Consider the following 16,897-nt stretch of genomic DNA (forward strand, 5'->3'; position numbering starts at 1 on the left):
TTTACAGATGAGGTGACAGCACAGAGGGGGAGATTAATTTGTTCAGGGCCACATAGCTACTCAGTAGGAGAGACAGGAGGACATGCAGATATCCAGCTCTGCTCAAAAAAGTGACTCAAAGCCAGGCACTGGTGGCTCACGCCTGTAATACTAGCCACTCAGGAGGCAGAGATCAGGAAGATCATGGTTCAAAGCCAGCCAGGGCAAATAGTTCATGAGACTCAATTTTGAAAAAACGTGTCACAAAAAAGGGCTAGTGGAGTGGCTCAAAGGTGTAGACTCTGAGTTCAAACCCTAGACTGCAAAAAAAAAAAAAAAAAAAAAGTGACTCGAGGGAGGGTGACCAGGAAGAGGAATGACTGGATAGAGCCTCTCCTTCATTGTTGCAGCCCTCAGGACTCAGACCCTAGCAATAAAACAATGCCAGTTCATGACCACTGCTCACTGAGGCCTGGTGATAAGTGTTCGTGTGATTTTTAAAAGCCCTTGTAGGCAATGTGCCTAGGCCCACAGGACTAGCAAGTGGCAATACAGGACAGGCTCTCCTGGCTCCTGTGGCCCCTGTTCTTTACTTTACACCATTAGGCCATGTAAGCTATGTTCTTTTTGGGGAGTGGCTACCATTTCATTTAATCCTTTGCACTTTGTTCCCCTAAAACTCAGGGTGTCCAGATTCTACACTTCACTTGTGCACTTTTTTTTTTTTGTGCTGTATTTCAAAACCAGACCCAATTTTCCTTAAACGTTGTAAGTTGTAACTCTCCTGCTTACTATCAGGACATAGAGAAGAGGAACATACATGGGACAAAGTTACAACCATAGTTTTGCAGCCCCGGCTTCTGCTCTGTGAATCCTAACTGTTCTTGGCCTCTGCCTTTGGCTTTGACCTCTCTCCTCTTCCTGCCTTTTGGCCCAGCTTTCCTCTGCAATTGAGGTTGAGGAAGAGTCTCGTGCCCTGACCTAAGTTGGGGACTCGGATCTCTGAAGACCATCAACTCACTGGCAGTCTCTGCCCCACCAAAGGAAGAGCCCATCAGGAAGAGATGTTAGATTAGAGGAGCCAGGAACGGACAGATACGATGGGATTCAGAAAGTCAGAAAAACCAGAGCAGAGGGAAGAGAAAGGGCAGCACAGTACAGGGACACAGAACTACAGGAAAGAAGTGCCTGGGGAGGAAGAGAGCTCAGGACTCTCCTGACCGCAGGGGAATCTGGGGAGAAAGTGTGGGCTTCAGTTCAGATGCCAGAGAAAGTGGAGGGTGGGGGTGGAGAGGTCAGCTTCAGCCTGGGTCTCACTGGGCGGGGCTGTGCGCTTTGCTGTGCCTGGGGTCATCATTAGCAGTGGGGATAATGTCGTCTTCTGTCCTGGTGCTGTCAGGACGCCAAGCTGAAATCTGCGTTCCTTCAGAAAATGCTTCTTTTTGTACCTGGTGAGGCCAGCTCCAGGGGAGGCACTGGAGCTGCAGAGATGAGCCTGTTATGGTCTGTCCCACAGATGGTTTGGGGCAAGACCGAAATTGGAAAGGAGCTGGTCTGGTCTGACTTGTGATCACCCCTCTCTCTGACGCCTGGTGTTTAATGGCGCTGGAGGAAACTAGATGCATTTGGACACGAGTCTGGTTTCACTCAGTTGTGAAGACATGTTTGTGCATGTGCGTGTGTGATTTATTTGATATTTGAAAACAATTTATGACCAGAATTCTTTGCATCCTTCCCTGGGCGTCTGTCATGTGCTGAGGACTTTGGGGGAAGGGCTGGTGGAGGGCAGAGCCTTGCTGGCTGCAGCCTCCCCATCGCACCGGTCTAGATTCACTCCTGTCTTCCCTTCTTGAAGAGCAGCCTGGCTGTCTGAGACACCAGGCCTCTTCCTCCTTGTTTCCTTTCCTGAGGACAGCCTCCCTCTCCTTCTCCTTCCAGACCACTGCTCCCTACTACCTCTCTAGCTGGCCTAACCCCACCAAGCCCCTGTGCTTGCATCTTCTCAGCCCTCTTGGGCTTTAAAAGGATGAAATTAATTTTTTGTTATGGCAAATTATATATAACAAAAGTTACCATTTTAACCTTTGTTTCAGGAACAGGGTCTCATCATCCTTGAACTCGAAATCCCCTTGCGTCAGCCTTCTGAATGCTGGCATTACAGGTGTGAACACCATGCCTGGCTTAACCATTTTTAAGTGTACAACTTAGTGACATTAAGTACATTTGTCACGTCATACAATCATTACCAGTATCCACGTTTTTCACATCTCAAAGCAAAACTCTGCCCTTTGACTCCCGATCTCCCTTCCCACCAGTCTCTGGGAACCTCTACTTTTGGTCTTCTTGATTGTTCTAGATACCTCACGTGTGGAATTACAGTATTTGTTCTGTTATGTCTGGCTTCTTTCACTTAGCACAAGGTCTTCAGGTGTCATCTATGTTGTAGCAAGAATTTCATTTCTTTTTTAAGGCCGAATAATATTCCCTTATATATATAAACCATTCATCCATTGGTAAGTACTTGAGTTGTTTCTGTCTTTTACCTATTGTGAATACTCTTATTTTATCTATTGTGAAGGGTGTGCTATGAATACTGGTGTACAAAAATACCCGTTGGAGTCTTTGCCTTTAATTCCTTTGGGTATGTACCCATGAATAGAATTGTTGGATCATACAATACTTCTATAACTTTTTGAGGAATTTCCATCCTGTTTTCTGTAGTGACCACACCGTTTTACATTCCCAACTGGCCGTGCATGGCGGTTCCAGTTTTCCTACATCCTTCTCGTCAACATCTTTTACTTCTGATGCTTGATAATAGAAGCTCCAGTGGGTGTGAAGCTTCCCCTCTGGCTTTCAGGACTTCCTGTAGACCATGGTGAGCCCCCAACAGTGCTGGGCCAACCTGAGATGATAAACTAGAAGAGAAATGGGGGCTCCAGGGTTGTTGCCTTTCCTAGTCGGGTGGCTTGTGGGTTGAACTTGAGTTCAGCTATGAGTGTGGGCAAAGTTGGGGCAACTAGGCACTGTCCCAGGTCACCTCTTTCATGGAGAGAGCCAAGCTGGGGGTAGAAGGAAGGAATATTGGCCTGAGCTTTACTTATTCAGCCCTTGTCTTTGCAGTCAACAAGAGGAGATCCGAGCACAGGGGGCTTGGTGGGGTTAGACTAGCTGCAGAGGTGGCGGGGAGCAGTGAGATGCCTGGGCCAGATAGTCCTGGAGCCTCTTGCAGGATCTGGCCTAGCTCCTTTGAAGACAAGGAAATGGAGAGTCAAGAAGGAAGGAGACTGGTCGGGGTGCGTGTGTGGAGCAGAGGGGGAGGGAGCTGGGACTGGAATTCAGATCTCAACTTCTGGTCTGGGCCTCATCCTTTTCTGACCACACTTGGGAGGGAGTCAAGAAAGCTGCTCTCCCATGTGAGGTTGTTATCCACCAAGGGCACACCCCAGGGGAGGCTCGTTCACATACTTCTTGTTGTCATCCACCTTCTTGTCTGCCTGCTGTCTGGCAGAGGTTTTGTGGGAATTAATGAGATAAATGGACTTGACTTTTCCAAGAGAAAGAAGCATCTACTTTGCACAAAACAACATTGTGAAATGGCTTGAGTGTATAGGAGTAAACAATGCTGTTTCTTTTGTCTCACTAAATGACAACTAGGGGCAGCTAGGAGTAGGGAAAATAGGCCAAGGACGGCTGTATTTGTGAGTGTTAGGTTTTAGTGGGTAGAGATGTGGGATGATACCCTTCTCCCACACAGTGCAAACCCCAAGATTGGATAAATTCAGAGCCTTTCACTAACAGGGGATCCTTGAGAAATGGAGCAGGACCTCTGGAATTCTCTGGATAAATTTACATTCTCCCACGCTGGTGCAATTAACACTTCCTTATAGAAAATAGCAGTCCTTACGAGGTGTTTGCATAGCTGAAAGAGGATGTGCTTTAGAGAAAAAAGATTCCTTCCTTCCTCCCTTCCTGCCCTGAGGCTTTGGTGTGGACTTCTGAAATGATTCTTATTAAATAATACTTCATCTTTGGTTAGTACTTTTAGACATGCAGTCTCATTTAGTCTTTTTGATTGTCCTGTGAGGAATGTATTGTCATCTCTATTTTGCAAAGGAGAAGCGTGTGACACTTTGTTCTTGGTAGTATTGCTGGTCTGGGTCTGAGACTGTGTGGCCGTGTGGCTCTAGGAAAGCTACTCACTGTCTCTGATGTCCGGTTCTGCTTGTGGCTGGCTGGTATGTCTCAGCCCTGGGTCAGACTCCCGGTGTTTGGCTATAGGTTCATGGTTCTGCCCTTCCCCTGTGGAGGCATGTGGATAATGGAATTGTTCAGAAACCAAGGTGGAAAGAAAAAGTAAAGGGTCTGACCCACTTTCTTGGCTCATTTTTAAATTATCCGTTTTACCTAAACCTGGTTCCGTCTGCTGTGGAGAGTCATGGCTGAAAATGGAGGGGTGTTACTACCCTTTTTCCTGAGTGATGGTTGGAGTCCACAGGAGGCTGCCAAGAGTCTGTGTGGAGTTTCCATGAAATTTCCTCTTTCTAGTTTCCATGGGATTTCCTGTTTCTAGTTTCCACAGGACTTTCTGTTGCTAGATTTCATGGGACTTCCTGTTTCTAGATTTTGTGGAATTTCCTGTTTCTAGATTCCGTGGGACTTCCTGTTCTCTCTGCAGCTGCAGGCAGGGGTGTGCTGGGTGGGACCTGGTGCTCCTTCCCGAATGGGACTGTTGACCAGGGACAAGAGTCTGGCACTGGTTTGGCTTTAGTGATTTTGGAGGTTTCTTATGCAACAAAACAAAACCATACCCTTTTGTCCTTTCTGAAGATCAAAGAACTACTTTGCACAGAATGTGTACAATACAATAATAAAACAGAGCTAGTACTTACAAGACTCTAATTCTCAAGACCTCTTCTGAGAGTTAGGTCCTTACTGTGACACAGGCCCTGTCACCCTCTCCATTTTAGCAGAAGGACGTTCAGGTGCAGAGAGGTTGTGCATAACTGGCATAACTGGAAGTTGGATCTCATCTACCTGTCTACCTGGTTTCCAGGTTCCTGCCTGCCCCTAAGTGCTAGGCTATATGGCTTCTCTGCAAATTCACTTGCCACGTGTTAAGTCAGCTTGCTGTCATGATTACAAAGTATCTCAGCTAATCACCTCAAGAAGAGGAAAGGTTCAATTTGGCTCACAGCGGTAGCAGTTTCAGTCCATGGTCATATGGCCCTGTTGCTTTGGACCTGTGGAGTCATGGGATATCCTGGAAGGAGCACATTGTGGATGAGGCCTGCTTACCTCTTGACAGCAGAAGCAAACAGAGTGACAGGAAGGGTGGGGTCACAGTACCCTCTTTAAGACCATGCCCCCAATGACATAACTTCCTTCCACTAGGCCCCACCTCCTACAGGGTCTACCACCTCCCAGTAGCACCACTGCTGAGGATCAGGCCTTTAGCACATGGGCTTTTGGGGGAGATTTATCCAAACCATAGCACCATCTGAAGGTAACTCTGATAATACTTTTGTGTTTCCTTCCAGGAAGAAATACCTTACAAAATTGGGGCCCTAGCATATGTGTATTTTGGACTGTTTCTGTTGCTTAATATTATGCTGTGAACAGTTTTTCTACATTACTTAATATTTTCTAAGATAAAAATTTTATGACTTTCAAAATCCTATCATGTGGAGATGCATTGATTTATCTCACCAGCCCCCCAGCTATGAGTTTTTGAGGTGTTTCCAGCTTGGTCTTAGCAGAATTCATGCTGTAGTTAGTACCCAGGTACATGGCTTTGTTTGGGTCTTGGGTTCATGCTTTAGGATGGCTTCTGAGAGTGCTTGGTGAATGTAACCATTTCTTCTTTTTTTTGTTTTTGGTGGGGAGAAGTACTTGGGTTTGAACCAAGGGCCTTCACTTGTTAGGCACCACCTGAGCCACATCACTATCCCTTTTTGCTTTAGATATTTTTCAGATGGGGTCTTTTTGTTGTTGTTGTTTTTGCCAGGGGACAGCTTCGGACCTCTATCCTCCTGTGCCTCTTCCAAGGCTGGGATTACAGATGAGACCACCACACCTGGCTCGTTTGTTTGTTGAGATGGGGGTCTTGTTAACTTTTTGCCCAGGCTGTTTTCAAACCATGATCCTTCTGATCTCTGTCTTCCCAGTAGCTGAATTACAGGTGTGAGCCACCATGCCCGGTTCTAGCCATTTCTTAACAATTCTCTCATTTCTGACTGCTAAATTGCTTCCCAGACAGGTGCATCAGACCATGCTGGCCTTTGGCCATGTGGCAGAGGCACATGCAGGGTCAGGAGATGCCCTCCCCCATCTGTTGACATAGTTCAGTTGTCATCATGGCATGGAACAGAAATGCTCTCCACCACTCCAGGTTGGTTTTCAGGGCCTGAGGGGTCTGAGCTCTGAGCCTAAGCCTTGGGAGCAGGGCTGTGCCTCTGCCATGGGTACAGCACCACTGAGTCACTCGGGCCCAGTGGCTGGGCATTCAGAGGCACAGGTGGAGTTGGAGTAGGACCTGCTGCTTTCCTAAGATGCCCTGCCCTCTTCAGTAAGGGACAGCAAGCATGCAAGGTGAGTGAGGACATGCAGGGACCCCATCCCCCAGATGTTGGGAAGGCGGGCAGTGAAAACTGTCCTCACAAGGTGGCATGGCCTGCTCTGGTGCTGAGAAGGTGCACTCTCTGTGTCTACAGTAACCAACATCTCAGCATATAAGATGGGGACAAACGTCTTGACACAATTGCATTTTGAGAGTTCATTCATTCATTCAGCACATTTTTATTGGGCACATGCTGCACTCCAGGCTGGGCTCTGGGACACACACTGGTGAGCAAAACGAACAAGAGGTCCTGCTTCTTGGAACTTAGGGTGGTAATTTCTGGTGGGAGCGAGAAGCAGATATTTCTGACACACTGAGTGTGCAAGTGTGGACATTTATACCCCCAGGAGCACCCTCCCTGAGACTGTGGGAGGACTCCGTACAGCTCTGCTGGTTTGAGCACCTGCTAACAGCTGCTGTACTAGGGTTTCTGAGGCTGTAGACTGGTTTCGGTTCACCTGTGAACTGTTGGGAGAATGAGCAGGATCCAAATATTAAAATGCAACTCATCTCAGGCATCCGTTAGCCAAACAAAGGAGAGTGGGGCCAGTGTCCCGGTCCTAGCAGTATTGTGACACTGTCCCCATTTTCTGCACTCTCTGCCCCTCCCAGCACCCTGAAGGATTTCCCATTTTTGCAGCTTTGTGTCTGTTCTCAGTCAGGACTGTATCTGTTGTTTCACTGTAAAGGCAGAAAGGTCCCTCAGCTGGGGCCTGGAATTGAGGTGGTATTGGTGCCAGTGGTGACAGAAGCCTTAGTGCAAACAGTAAGAGGCCTAGGTCTCCCTCTTCTCCATGTTGGAAACAGTGGGAGAGTATTTTTTCACCAATGTGACTTTCTCTCTTTGCCTATGGTCTGACTGTGTGTATCCGTCAGTTTCTTTTCTTCCTTATGCTCTCTACTGTAGATCTGAGAGCCTGTGAGCCCCAAGGGGAAAATGGCATGATTTTTGTGTCCTCTAGCTGAGGTAATATTGGACAGCTCACCTCCATGGGCTGCTGTCTGGGATTCCTTTTCCTCTGGTTTCCTCCTTTTTACTAGCTGCATGGTAAAGGAGAGCTTTTGTTGGCTGGACTTGGAAGGTTAAATGCTCCAGGTTCCCTGCCTTCCCTCCTGCCTTTTTCCCCAGTGTCAGGGGCAGGTGGGACACATAGCAGAAGCAAGACAGCTTTATTCGAGTCAGGGACATGTCACAGATGTCCTTGCTCCCTCTCTGTCTCTTTCTATGGACCAGATCTAGCCACAGTGGTCATGGGTCCTGTTCTGAGTGTCTCCATCTCTCACGACTGTGTCTGTAACAGGGTGGGGGAAGAGGAAGGGGCTTAACAGTGTGACAATAGCTCAGGGGAGAGGGACAAGGGGCAGGTGCCTAGCACCGTGACTGACCTTGCACATCATGGCGCTTCCTCTGGGGAGCAGGTTTCCATCTCAGTATGGGTGTCTTGGGCTCTCTCTCACTTAGGTTCCGAGGCAAGATCAGCTCCTCCATCTGTCCATTGAGAGAACAAGTTGTTTCTCACTGATTTGTTAGGAATGTTAGACACTGGACAAGGACTTACAGTTTTTCTGTTGTTTGTTGGAGCCAAACTTTGAAAAAATGCTTAGTTATTTCCTGATCAGAAAAATGTACCCACCCGGCAACATCTGGACTGGTTCTTGGTTGTTTTTTTAATAGTTCAGAGTCAAGTATATTCTTTACAGCTCTTCCTCACTTCTTACACTTACTCCTCACATGCTTTTCCCACTATGTCTTCTCAATGTGTCGTCCAGCATGGTGGCCTCCAGCCATGCTTGCCTACATAGTTAATTCGAATTAAATAGAGCTTGAAAGGTACTTCCTCGGTCACATTAGCTCCATTTCAGGTGCTCAGCATTTGACCAATGACTGCCACACCGGACGGTTCAAATGACAGGCATTCCCATTAGTATGAAAGTTGTGTTGGACAGGGTTGCTATAGACCAGTACACCTCAGCCAACGTTCTGCCCTGTAACAGAAACTGCTGTAGCCATCATAAGAGGAAAAGTCCTCTATACAGGAATTTAAGAGATAGTAAGAGAACTGGAAGGGCTGGGAGAGCAGGCTGTGGGTGGAGCCTGTGGGACCTGAGCCTCAGCTGCAGGTAGGAAGCCGGAGAGTCTAAGGTCCGTGTGTTTGGAGCCGACCCTACCCAGGGGCTGGGGATTGGATCAGGTAGCCATCTTCAGGGTTACCCAAGTGAGGTAAATTCCTTCCCCACCCAGCTGTTTCAGTCCAGTCCCAGAGTTGCTTCAGGCCTAGCTGAGAGGTTTTTGCTTTCTGGCCTGTGTGGTTCAGGAAGGCACAGTAGAAATGATGGAGGAGCCACTGAGCAGGCCGTACTGTGTGTCCTTCTGAGGCACACAGAACCATCTGTGGACAAGCACCTCTGGGCTTCAGAGGGACAGAGCCTCAGGTGTCTCCTAGACTGAGACTGTGTTCTTCCTGGTCACGTTTACCATCTATCTTTGTCATGCCATGGATAGGGAGGATTAATGGCCTCTTGCTTCCTAAGCATTGGGCGTTTAGGGCTGGAGAAAGTGTGCTTTCTGTTTTAGGTTGAATGCTATACTCTTAAAGGGAATGTGACAGTCTCATCATGGTGATCTGACAGACAGCAAGACCCAGATGTCTGGGTGCCTCCCTGGCCTGAGAGAGAGGACACCTGGCCTTTGCACCACAGGGATGACTGGTGGCCAGAGCTTCAGCAGGAAGTCCTTTTGCAGGTCTCTCCTTCCTGGGGTGAACTGCGGCCCCTGTGAGCCAACCCAAGGATCTGTGTACAAAGGGTGTTCAGAAGGAGTGATCCATTCTGCACATGGGGCAGAGGCACGAGGGTCAAGGTGGAGGCCAGGCTGTTGAAGCAGGTCAGCAGCCCCACACCCTTACAGCTATGCTCACTGGGGATCACTTTCTGGCGTCAAGGGGTTTGAGTATCTTTGTTCAAAGGGGACATGGAGGCAGCTTGTGTTTGAGTTCTGCTTGTCCAGGTTAGAAGTTTTAAGGAGCAACCACTTAAGCCCAGGCCTGAAGTAGGAGAAGGAATCACCAAGCAAAGAGGTAGCAGAGGGAGAGACATTCTAAGTGCACGCAAAGGCACTGTGGCAGATGAGGGCTGGCATTTCTGAGACACGGAAAGAGGCTGTGTGTTGGGGGGACATCAGGCCAGGCCGAGGGAGGAATGAAGTGGCCTGGGTTAGCCTACACCCGCTCCATGGGCCGTGACAAAGATTTGGATTTTGAAGGGATTTAACCAGGGGAATGACAGAGCCTGGTTTATGAGTCATATTTCTAAAAGGTCACTTCGGCTGCTGCATGGAGATTGGATTGGGGACAGGCAAGTCTGGAAATGAGAAATGTCAGGGGGCCATGGCAGCATTCTGGGCAAGAAACGGATGGTGGCCTGCCCTAGGATGGTGGTTTGAAGGGAGGAAGTCATTGCTCAGACTCTTTCCTGAGTGTCCCCGCTGCTACCACATCCAGAAAGTAAGTGGAAGGGCCAGGTGGTTGTGGAAAAGCCTGCTCTTTAGGACATAGATAGACAGATTACACGTGCTTTCTAATGTTTGTTGGCAGTCCACCTTTTTGTTAATCAGCCTTCTGTCACTGTAACACAATACCTGAGACTAGCAACTTATAAGGAGCAAAGGTTTATTTTGGCTCATGGTTTTATAAGCTTCATTCTATGGTCAGTTGGCTCCATTGCTTTTTCAGTCTGTAGTTGGAGCATGTGGCTGGACAAACTGTTCACCTCAGGGCAGCTGGGAAGGAAAGAGTGGGGTCCCATACACCCTCAAGGCTATACCCCCCCAATGACCTCACTTCCTCCCATCAGGCTCTGCCTCTCAAAGGTTCCACCACCTTCCAATAGCGCCATAGACTGGGGACCAGGCCTTTGGTGTATGGACCTGTCGTGGGGACATTTAAGATACAAACTATAGCAATGTTCATGCTATCATGACTTTATCACCACGGTTGTTAAAAAATAGAATCTGGGCCATGGCTCTGGGTGAGGTCCATGGATAGATATCGATTAATGGGGAAAAAAAAATCCACTGCCTTATCACTGAACTCCTCCCAGTACCCAGCACCAAGCCCCACTTGAGGGCACCAGGAAGCATGCACCCTTGTCCCCTGATGTGACTCATCACTGGGACCCTGGAGGGCAGAGTGCGTGAAGCCAGCCATCTGTGCTGAGGTCTTGCCCATGTGCACAACCTCATAGAGGCAGCAGCACCTGGGTGCAGGAGAAGGGAGCCGCTGCTCTCTTCTGGGAATTGAGCCACTCGACAAATGGGAACCATTTTCTTACGTCTTAAAGATATCACCCTTGTGGTCGTGATGCACTTACCTGTTTGTGTGGCCTGATCTGCTAAGCTGCCCTTCTAGGGCTTGGTCAGGGTAGAGAGCATCAGAGGAAATAGCCTAGCAAGGCAGGAGACAGAGCAAACTTTAGTGGTGGCATCTTTTCAGCTGGCACCAGGAGAGAGAGCTGTAAATCAGCTGTATAATTTGAAAATTTATCTCTTTGCACTGGGTGTTGATTTCATGCTGACAGAGGCCACCAGGGACACAATGCTGCCTGTCCCACCTTCATGGCCCTACTCTGGAATCAGAGATGGAAGCTTCCCACTCTTGGGATTCTTGGATGGTTATGTCACTTGTGGGTGACCTGGCGACCCTGGAGACTTAGAGAATCCCAGGTGTGGGTGGAGAAGCATCATAGCAAGTGTGGAAATGACTTGAAGAAGTGGAGGCTAGGCCGTCCACACCTATCTCAACTGCATGTGGCTCTGTGTTTCCTGTGGCAGTCCCCGCAGTCATGTCACAGGCTGTAGCAATGCTCGGTGCTGCCTGGGTCAAAATACTGAAGGTTGTTTTCTTGTCCTCTGGCTGGGGAGAAGTTGAAATTCTGCTTATCCCCACGGGCCTATTCATATGTGCTTTCTCCAGATGGCAGACTCCAGAGAGGTCCTTGTGTTCTGGGAACCGTTCACAACATAAATAAGGTCCCCATGGAGTGTGTGAGGCGCTTAGAAGTCAGCCTGCTGAGACCTGGCATTCAGAACTGCCCCTTGGCAGCCCAGCTGCCATCTTGCTCAGGGACACCTCTGTCTTGCCATATACAGCCTCTTCAGGGCCACGGCTGTGTTCTCACGCCCAGTGCTTCCTGTCCTCTTCCCAAGACTTGTCCCAAAGCTCCTGGGACTGCTTGGTGTTTGGACCTGGCAGTTGCTATCAGAGGATGAGGCACAGTGCATAAAGTGAGCACAGCATCAGGGCTTGAGGACAGTCATCTTGGGAGTGGGGCAAGGTGTTAGGTGGAGAGAATTGGGATCTGTCTTTGTGTATGTGAGGGAAGAGGAGAATAAGTCTATTAAATTTTGTCAATGTCAAGTAGAGTCTGGAAAGGAAAAATTTATACCACAGATTGAACGAGGCAAGATTAGGGTTTCAGTCCTCTCTAGTGACTCAAATAAGACATCCAGCCACTTTGGACTCAGTCACTTCAATTGTCAAGTAGAAATAGGGACACTTTCCACTGTCACTCACCATGGAGGTACCCTGAGGGTCACCACAGAGACTGTTAGTGTGGCAGATCTGTCTGTGAAGAACCTATTAAAGGCTCTATCTGAACCCAGGAGGAGGTGTGCGCTGTTTGTCACTGTGCGTGTGAGCACACGTGTCATCGTATGGAGAGTGCGGGCAAGAACCCAGGAGGTGGGAGTTCCCTGTGAGTCCTGGGTGCTGCAGGAATCTTCCATTGTCTCACTTGGTGACCTTTAATGAGTCACACACTCCTTTGTTTTCTTATGTGTTAAGTAGAGGTACTCATCTTGTGCTTATTACAGCAGCTCTTGGGCTTCAGGTGCCTTGATTAATTCAGATCCGCTCTTTTATGCTTTCTCTCTGGTGTCTTGGAAGAAAGGCCAAGGTCCCAGCCTCCTCTGGGAATTCCTTACTTTATGCATAGTGTCCTCACAGTGAGAGCAGAGCGGGCCACAACACATGATATGACAGAAGAGACTGCTCGGCCTGGGCGGTATCTTCTCTCTGCAAGCCTGGTATTCTGGTTTATATGCTTTGCTCCCTCAGTGCAGTAGCTGCCTGAGCCCCCAGGGCAGAAAGAAGGAGGAGGGCAAAGGGAATGTGTGTGTGAGCTGGGAGTCAGCGTCATGTTGGAAATGTGGCCATGAATCGGGGACAACAAAGGCAAATTTCCAGGCCCAGGGGCATGGGACTGGGGGTCTAATGCCACAGGAGCAGATGGCAATCGTGCAGGAGGCAGCTGACTAGCTGGTACCAGAGAAGGCCTGATGTGCTCTTCTTGGTGTCAAACAGGGGTGGCAAGTTAGTGACATCTGTGTGCCTTTTGTGCCCATGGTGGGCATCACCAATCTGTCATGCTATGCTGTTGTGTTCAGGAAACTCTGAGAATGCTTTCAGTATAGCAGTTCTAACAGTGAGGTCAATCACTTGGCATAATGTTGAAGGTTATAGTCTGTCTCTGTAATGAAGGAAAAGACGTAGACTTTGGAGTCTGACAGAAATGACTACCCAGGCAGGTGTGTGCTTCAGGTACGGAGCAAGCACAGTTAGGTCTCTTTTGGTTGTATAGGACGGAGGCCCACCTCGAGTAAGCATAAGCACAGTTACTCAGATTGTGTAGTCATCACAGTGGGTGGACGAATGAGGCTTGGAGAAGGGGAGTCTATACCTGGCCTTGAGGTGCTGTCTTTTGAATCCGGCAGTCCAAGAGACCACACTGGTATCACCTGCCTGTGGCTCAGAGTAGCACCAGCTTCAGGCATGGCTGGATGCATGAGCTCCATGAAACTGAATTCTTTCTGTGGGACAGACTTAAGGGTGAGAATGTTCTGACTGGCTAAGCTGGGCCACAGGGTCTTGTGGAGATGGTGATAAGTTCCAAAAAGCAGGTCATACTGGGAGCAGAGTTATCTTGGAGCTCAAACTTAGAAGGATCAGCCAAAGAGAAGAGTTAGGGAGGTGCTGGGCAAGGCTCCCAGTGTCTATCTGTACACCAGGGGGGGCCATAGGTGAGGAGAGGGAAAGGGTTTTACAGGGTACTTTGTTCTGGGCCTGGCCACTGCCTGGGAAGGCCCTTGTGTGCACTGAGCAGAGGCAGCCATTGTAAGTGAACTAATGGACTGGAGGGTGTCTGGCCAGCGTATGTGGGTTATCTTTCAGTGACTTTAAACCATAACGGGGCAGCTGTTTCTACTCAGGCAGGCCCCTCTGGATTTTGCTGGGTCCTATCCAGATTTTCCTCCTGATAGAGAGTCCCTTGCTCCATGCTGTCAATTCTGCCACAAAGAGCTTCTTCTCAGGTGTCAAACACACTGTATCACAAATCACTCCAGAGTGACTCACAGCAGCCAACAACTGTCATTCAGGTGGTCCCTGACTGATGGTGACTGCAGGCACTAAGGACTGACCAGGAGTGTGGTCCCATGGCCAGCATGGTGGCCATGGGTTGGCCTCCCCTGAGCAGACATGAAGGGCAGGTGGACACAGTATGGACTTTATTCCACTTACCCTTGGAGGTCACAGTGTCACTTCTGTATTTTTATTTTGTTGGTACTAAGGTTTGCACTTGCAAAGCAGGTGCTCTACCACTTGAGTCACACCTTCCGTTCATTTTGCTCTGGTTACTTTGGAGATGGGGTAGCATGAACTATTTGCCTCGCTGGTCTTAAACCTCGATCTTCTCAAGCTCAGTCTCCCAAGTAGCTAGGATTACAGGTGTGAGCCACTGGTGCCTGGCTACTTTTGCTATATTTTGTTAATCAAAAAAGTTACCAAAGGCCAACTCATTTCAAGAGGGTGGGGGATCTAGATCTTCCTTCTCAATGAGAGGGATGTCAGATGTTGGATTTGCTATGTGATCTCATCAGAGCTCCTGGGCTGTGCTAGTCAGCTTTCCAGCACAGTAACACATACCTGAGATACAATCAACGTATAAAGAGAAGGAGATTTATTTGGGCTCACAGCTTTGGCAGTTTCAGGCCATGATTGATGGCTCATCAATTTGGACAATGTAGCGTAGTCCTAGTAGGAGCATGTGGCAGAGAAAAACTGCTCGACTCATGGCCAGGGAGTAAACAATAAAGAAGAGACTGGAGTCCTACAGCCCCTTCCCACTGACCAGATGCTCTCCCACCTCAAAGATTCCACCACCTCCCAGTAGCGTCCCCCTGGGGCCCATGCCTTTCAGACTATAGCATGGGTTGACCTTTCTCTAGCCCACTCCTCTAATATTAGTGTGTTTATATTTTGTGGAACTTAAATCACAGGGGGTGGAGAAGCAGAATCTACACCAGGCCTTGAGGTGCGGTCTTTGAGTCGGGCAGTATCACCTGCCTGTGGCTCAGAGTAGCACCAGCTTCAGGCATGGCTGGATGCATGAGCTCCATGAGACTGAGTTCTTTCTGTGGGACAGACTTTAGGGTGAGAATGTTCTGGCTGGCTAAGCTGGGCCACAGGATCTTGTGGAGATGGTGATAAGTTCCAAAAAGCAATCTACTTATCACCATCAATTCATGCCTGACCTCTGTTGATTCACTCACTCATTCATTTTTTTATTCCTTCTTATCCTCATATCCAGCCTTTATTTTCTTCCTCACCCTCCTTAGATGACCACTTTTCTTTTAATGAATATTTGTTTATTTGTGTTCTTAGAAATACATGCTTTGGGGGCGGGCGAAGAACAGTACTGGGGTTTTAACTCAGGACTTAGCTAGGCAGTGCTCCTCTATTTGAGCCACACCCCCAGCCCATTTTTGCTTTAGCTGTTTTTTTTTTTGGATAGGATCTTCAGTTTTTGCTTAGAACCTGCCCGGGACTGGAATCTTCCTACCTATGCCTCCACCATAGCTTGGATTATGTGTGCACCACTACACCTGGCTTTTTGGTTGAGATGGATTCTCTTTAACTTTTTGCTCAGGCTGGCCTCAACTACTATCCTCCTGATCACTATTTCCTGAGCAGCTGGGATTGCAGGTATAAGCCACTATGCCTGGCCTAAATATGTGTCTTAATGCACAGATATTGCAATCCATGAGTTGCAGTCCATCTTTCCTGCTGCCTTCTTTGCTGACTAGCATGGTGCTGCAAAGGTTTACATATACTGTAATGCCCAAGTCTCTATCTTTTCTGCCTAAGATGAGGCAGTGAGACCAGAGAGACTGAGGTCACTAGTCCAAGCTAGGCCTAAGCAGATTTCCCGGCTGAGTTTCTCAGCACCTCACACCAGGGTTTCCATGCACCCCCTCCCAAGTTCCTGCAATAGCTTGAAATAAGATTTTTATAAATTGTGTCTAGAATCCAAGCACGTTCCACGCGCCCCTCTTTTCACTCTAGCAACTGTCCTCTTCCCTCTCTTGCTGCAGGTTCCAACTATGGGAGCCCACGCCCAGCTCATGCCAACATGAATGCCAATGCTGCTGCAGGGCTGGCCCCCGAGCACATCCCCACCCCAGGGGCAGCCCTATCCTGGCAGGCCGCCATCGATGCCGCCCGTCAAGCCAAGCTCATGGGCAGCGCTGGCAATGCGACCATCTCCACGGTCAGCTCCACACAGCGGAAGCGGCAGCAGTACGGGAAACCTAAGAAGCAGAGCGGCACGACTGCCACCCGGCCACCCCGTGCCCTGCTCTGCCTGACCCTGAAGAACCCCATCCGGAGGGCGTGCATCAGCATCGTGGAATGGAAATATCCTTTGTGCTAGGGGACACCCCTGTTCTGCAGGGTGCTCTGAGACCTGTGCCCTAGGAGCCTGCCCTCCAAGGCTCACCAGATGGCAAGCCATGTTGGAGGTATTGAGCCTATAAATCGGGTCTTACACTAACTGCAAGTCCATCAATAGGCCAGTGAAAAATGCAGAGTTCTAGGCCCTAGCCTAGGCTTGATGAGTCAGAATCTCTGGGGACAGGGCCCCAGGAATCTGCTGTTATAACAAGTTGCCCAGGTCTCCCCTCACCTAGCCCATATGCAGGTTAAACATCCCTAATCCCAAACTCAAAAATTTGAATTGCAACCATTTGATTGCTGACATGGTGTCACGAGTAGAAGATCTCACACCTGACTTCATGTGACTGGCTGTAGTCAAAATGCAGGTGCACTAAAATATTGTATGAAATGAACTTTAGGCTGGGTGGATAAGGTGTATATGAAACACCTGGGAACAGTGGTTCTCAGCCTTGGCTGTGTGTTAGAATAGTCTGGGAAGTGTCAGCAAACTATAGATGCTTGAGCATTCTTA

The 16,897-nt window shown here is 48.8% G+C and overlaps 1 protein-coding gene across 29 annotated transcripts in view; it reads left to right on the forward strand.

The window, feature by feature from the left end:
• Cacna1c (calcium voltage-gated channel subunit alpha1 C) overlaps window positions 1-16,897 on the forward strand; it is a 644,607-nt gene that overhangs the window by 120,195 nt on the left and 507,515 nt on the right. For all 29 annotated transcript variants that reach the window (XM_074076408.1, XM_074076392.1, XM_074076410.1 and 26 more), the window contains one exon: window positions 16,026-16,347. In XM_074076408.1, the coding sequence (XP_073932509.1) occupies window positions 16,026-16,347 (322 nt within the window). The remainder of the gene's footprint in view (window positions 1-16,025; window positions 16,348-16,897) is intronic.

This window comes from Castor canadensis, chromosome 6, assembly GCF_047511655.1.
Source record: "Castor canadensis chromosome 6, mCasCan1.hap1v2, whole genome shotgun sequence".
NCBI classification, from domain to species: Eukaryota; Metazoa; Chordata; class Mammalia; order Rodentia; family Castoridae; genus Castor; species Castor canadensis.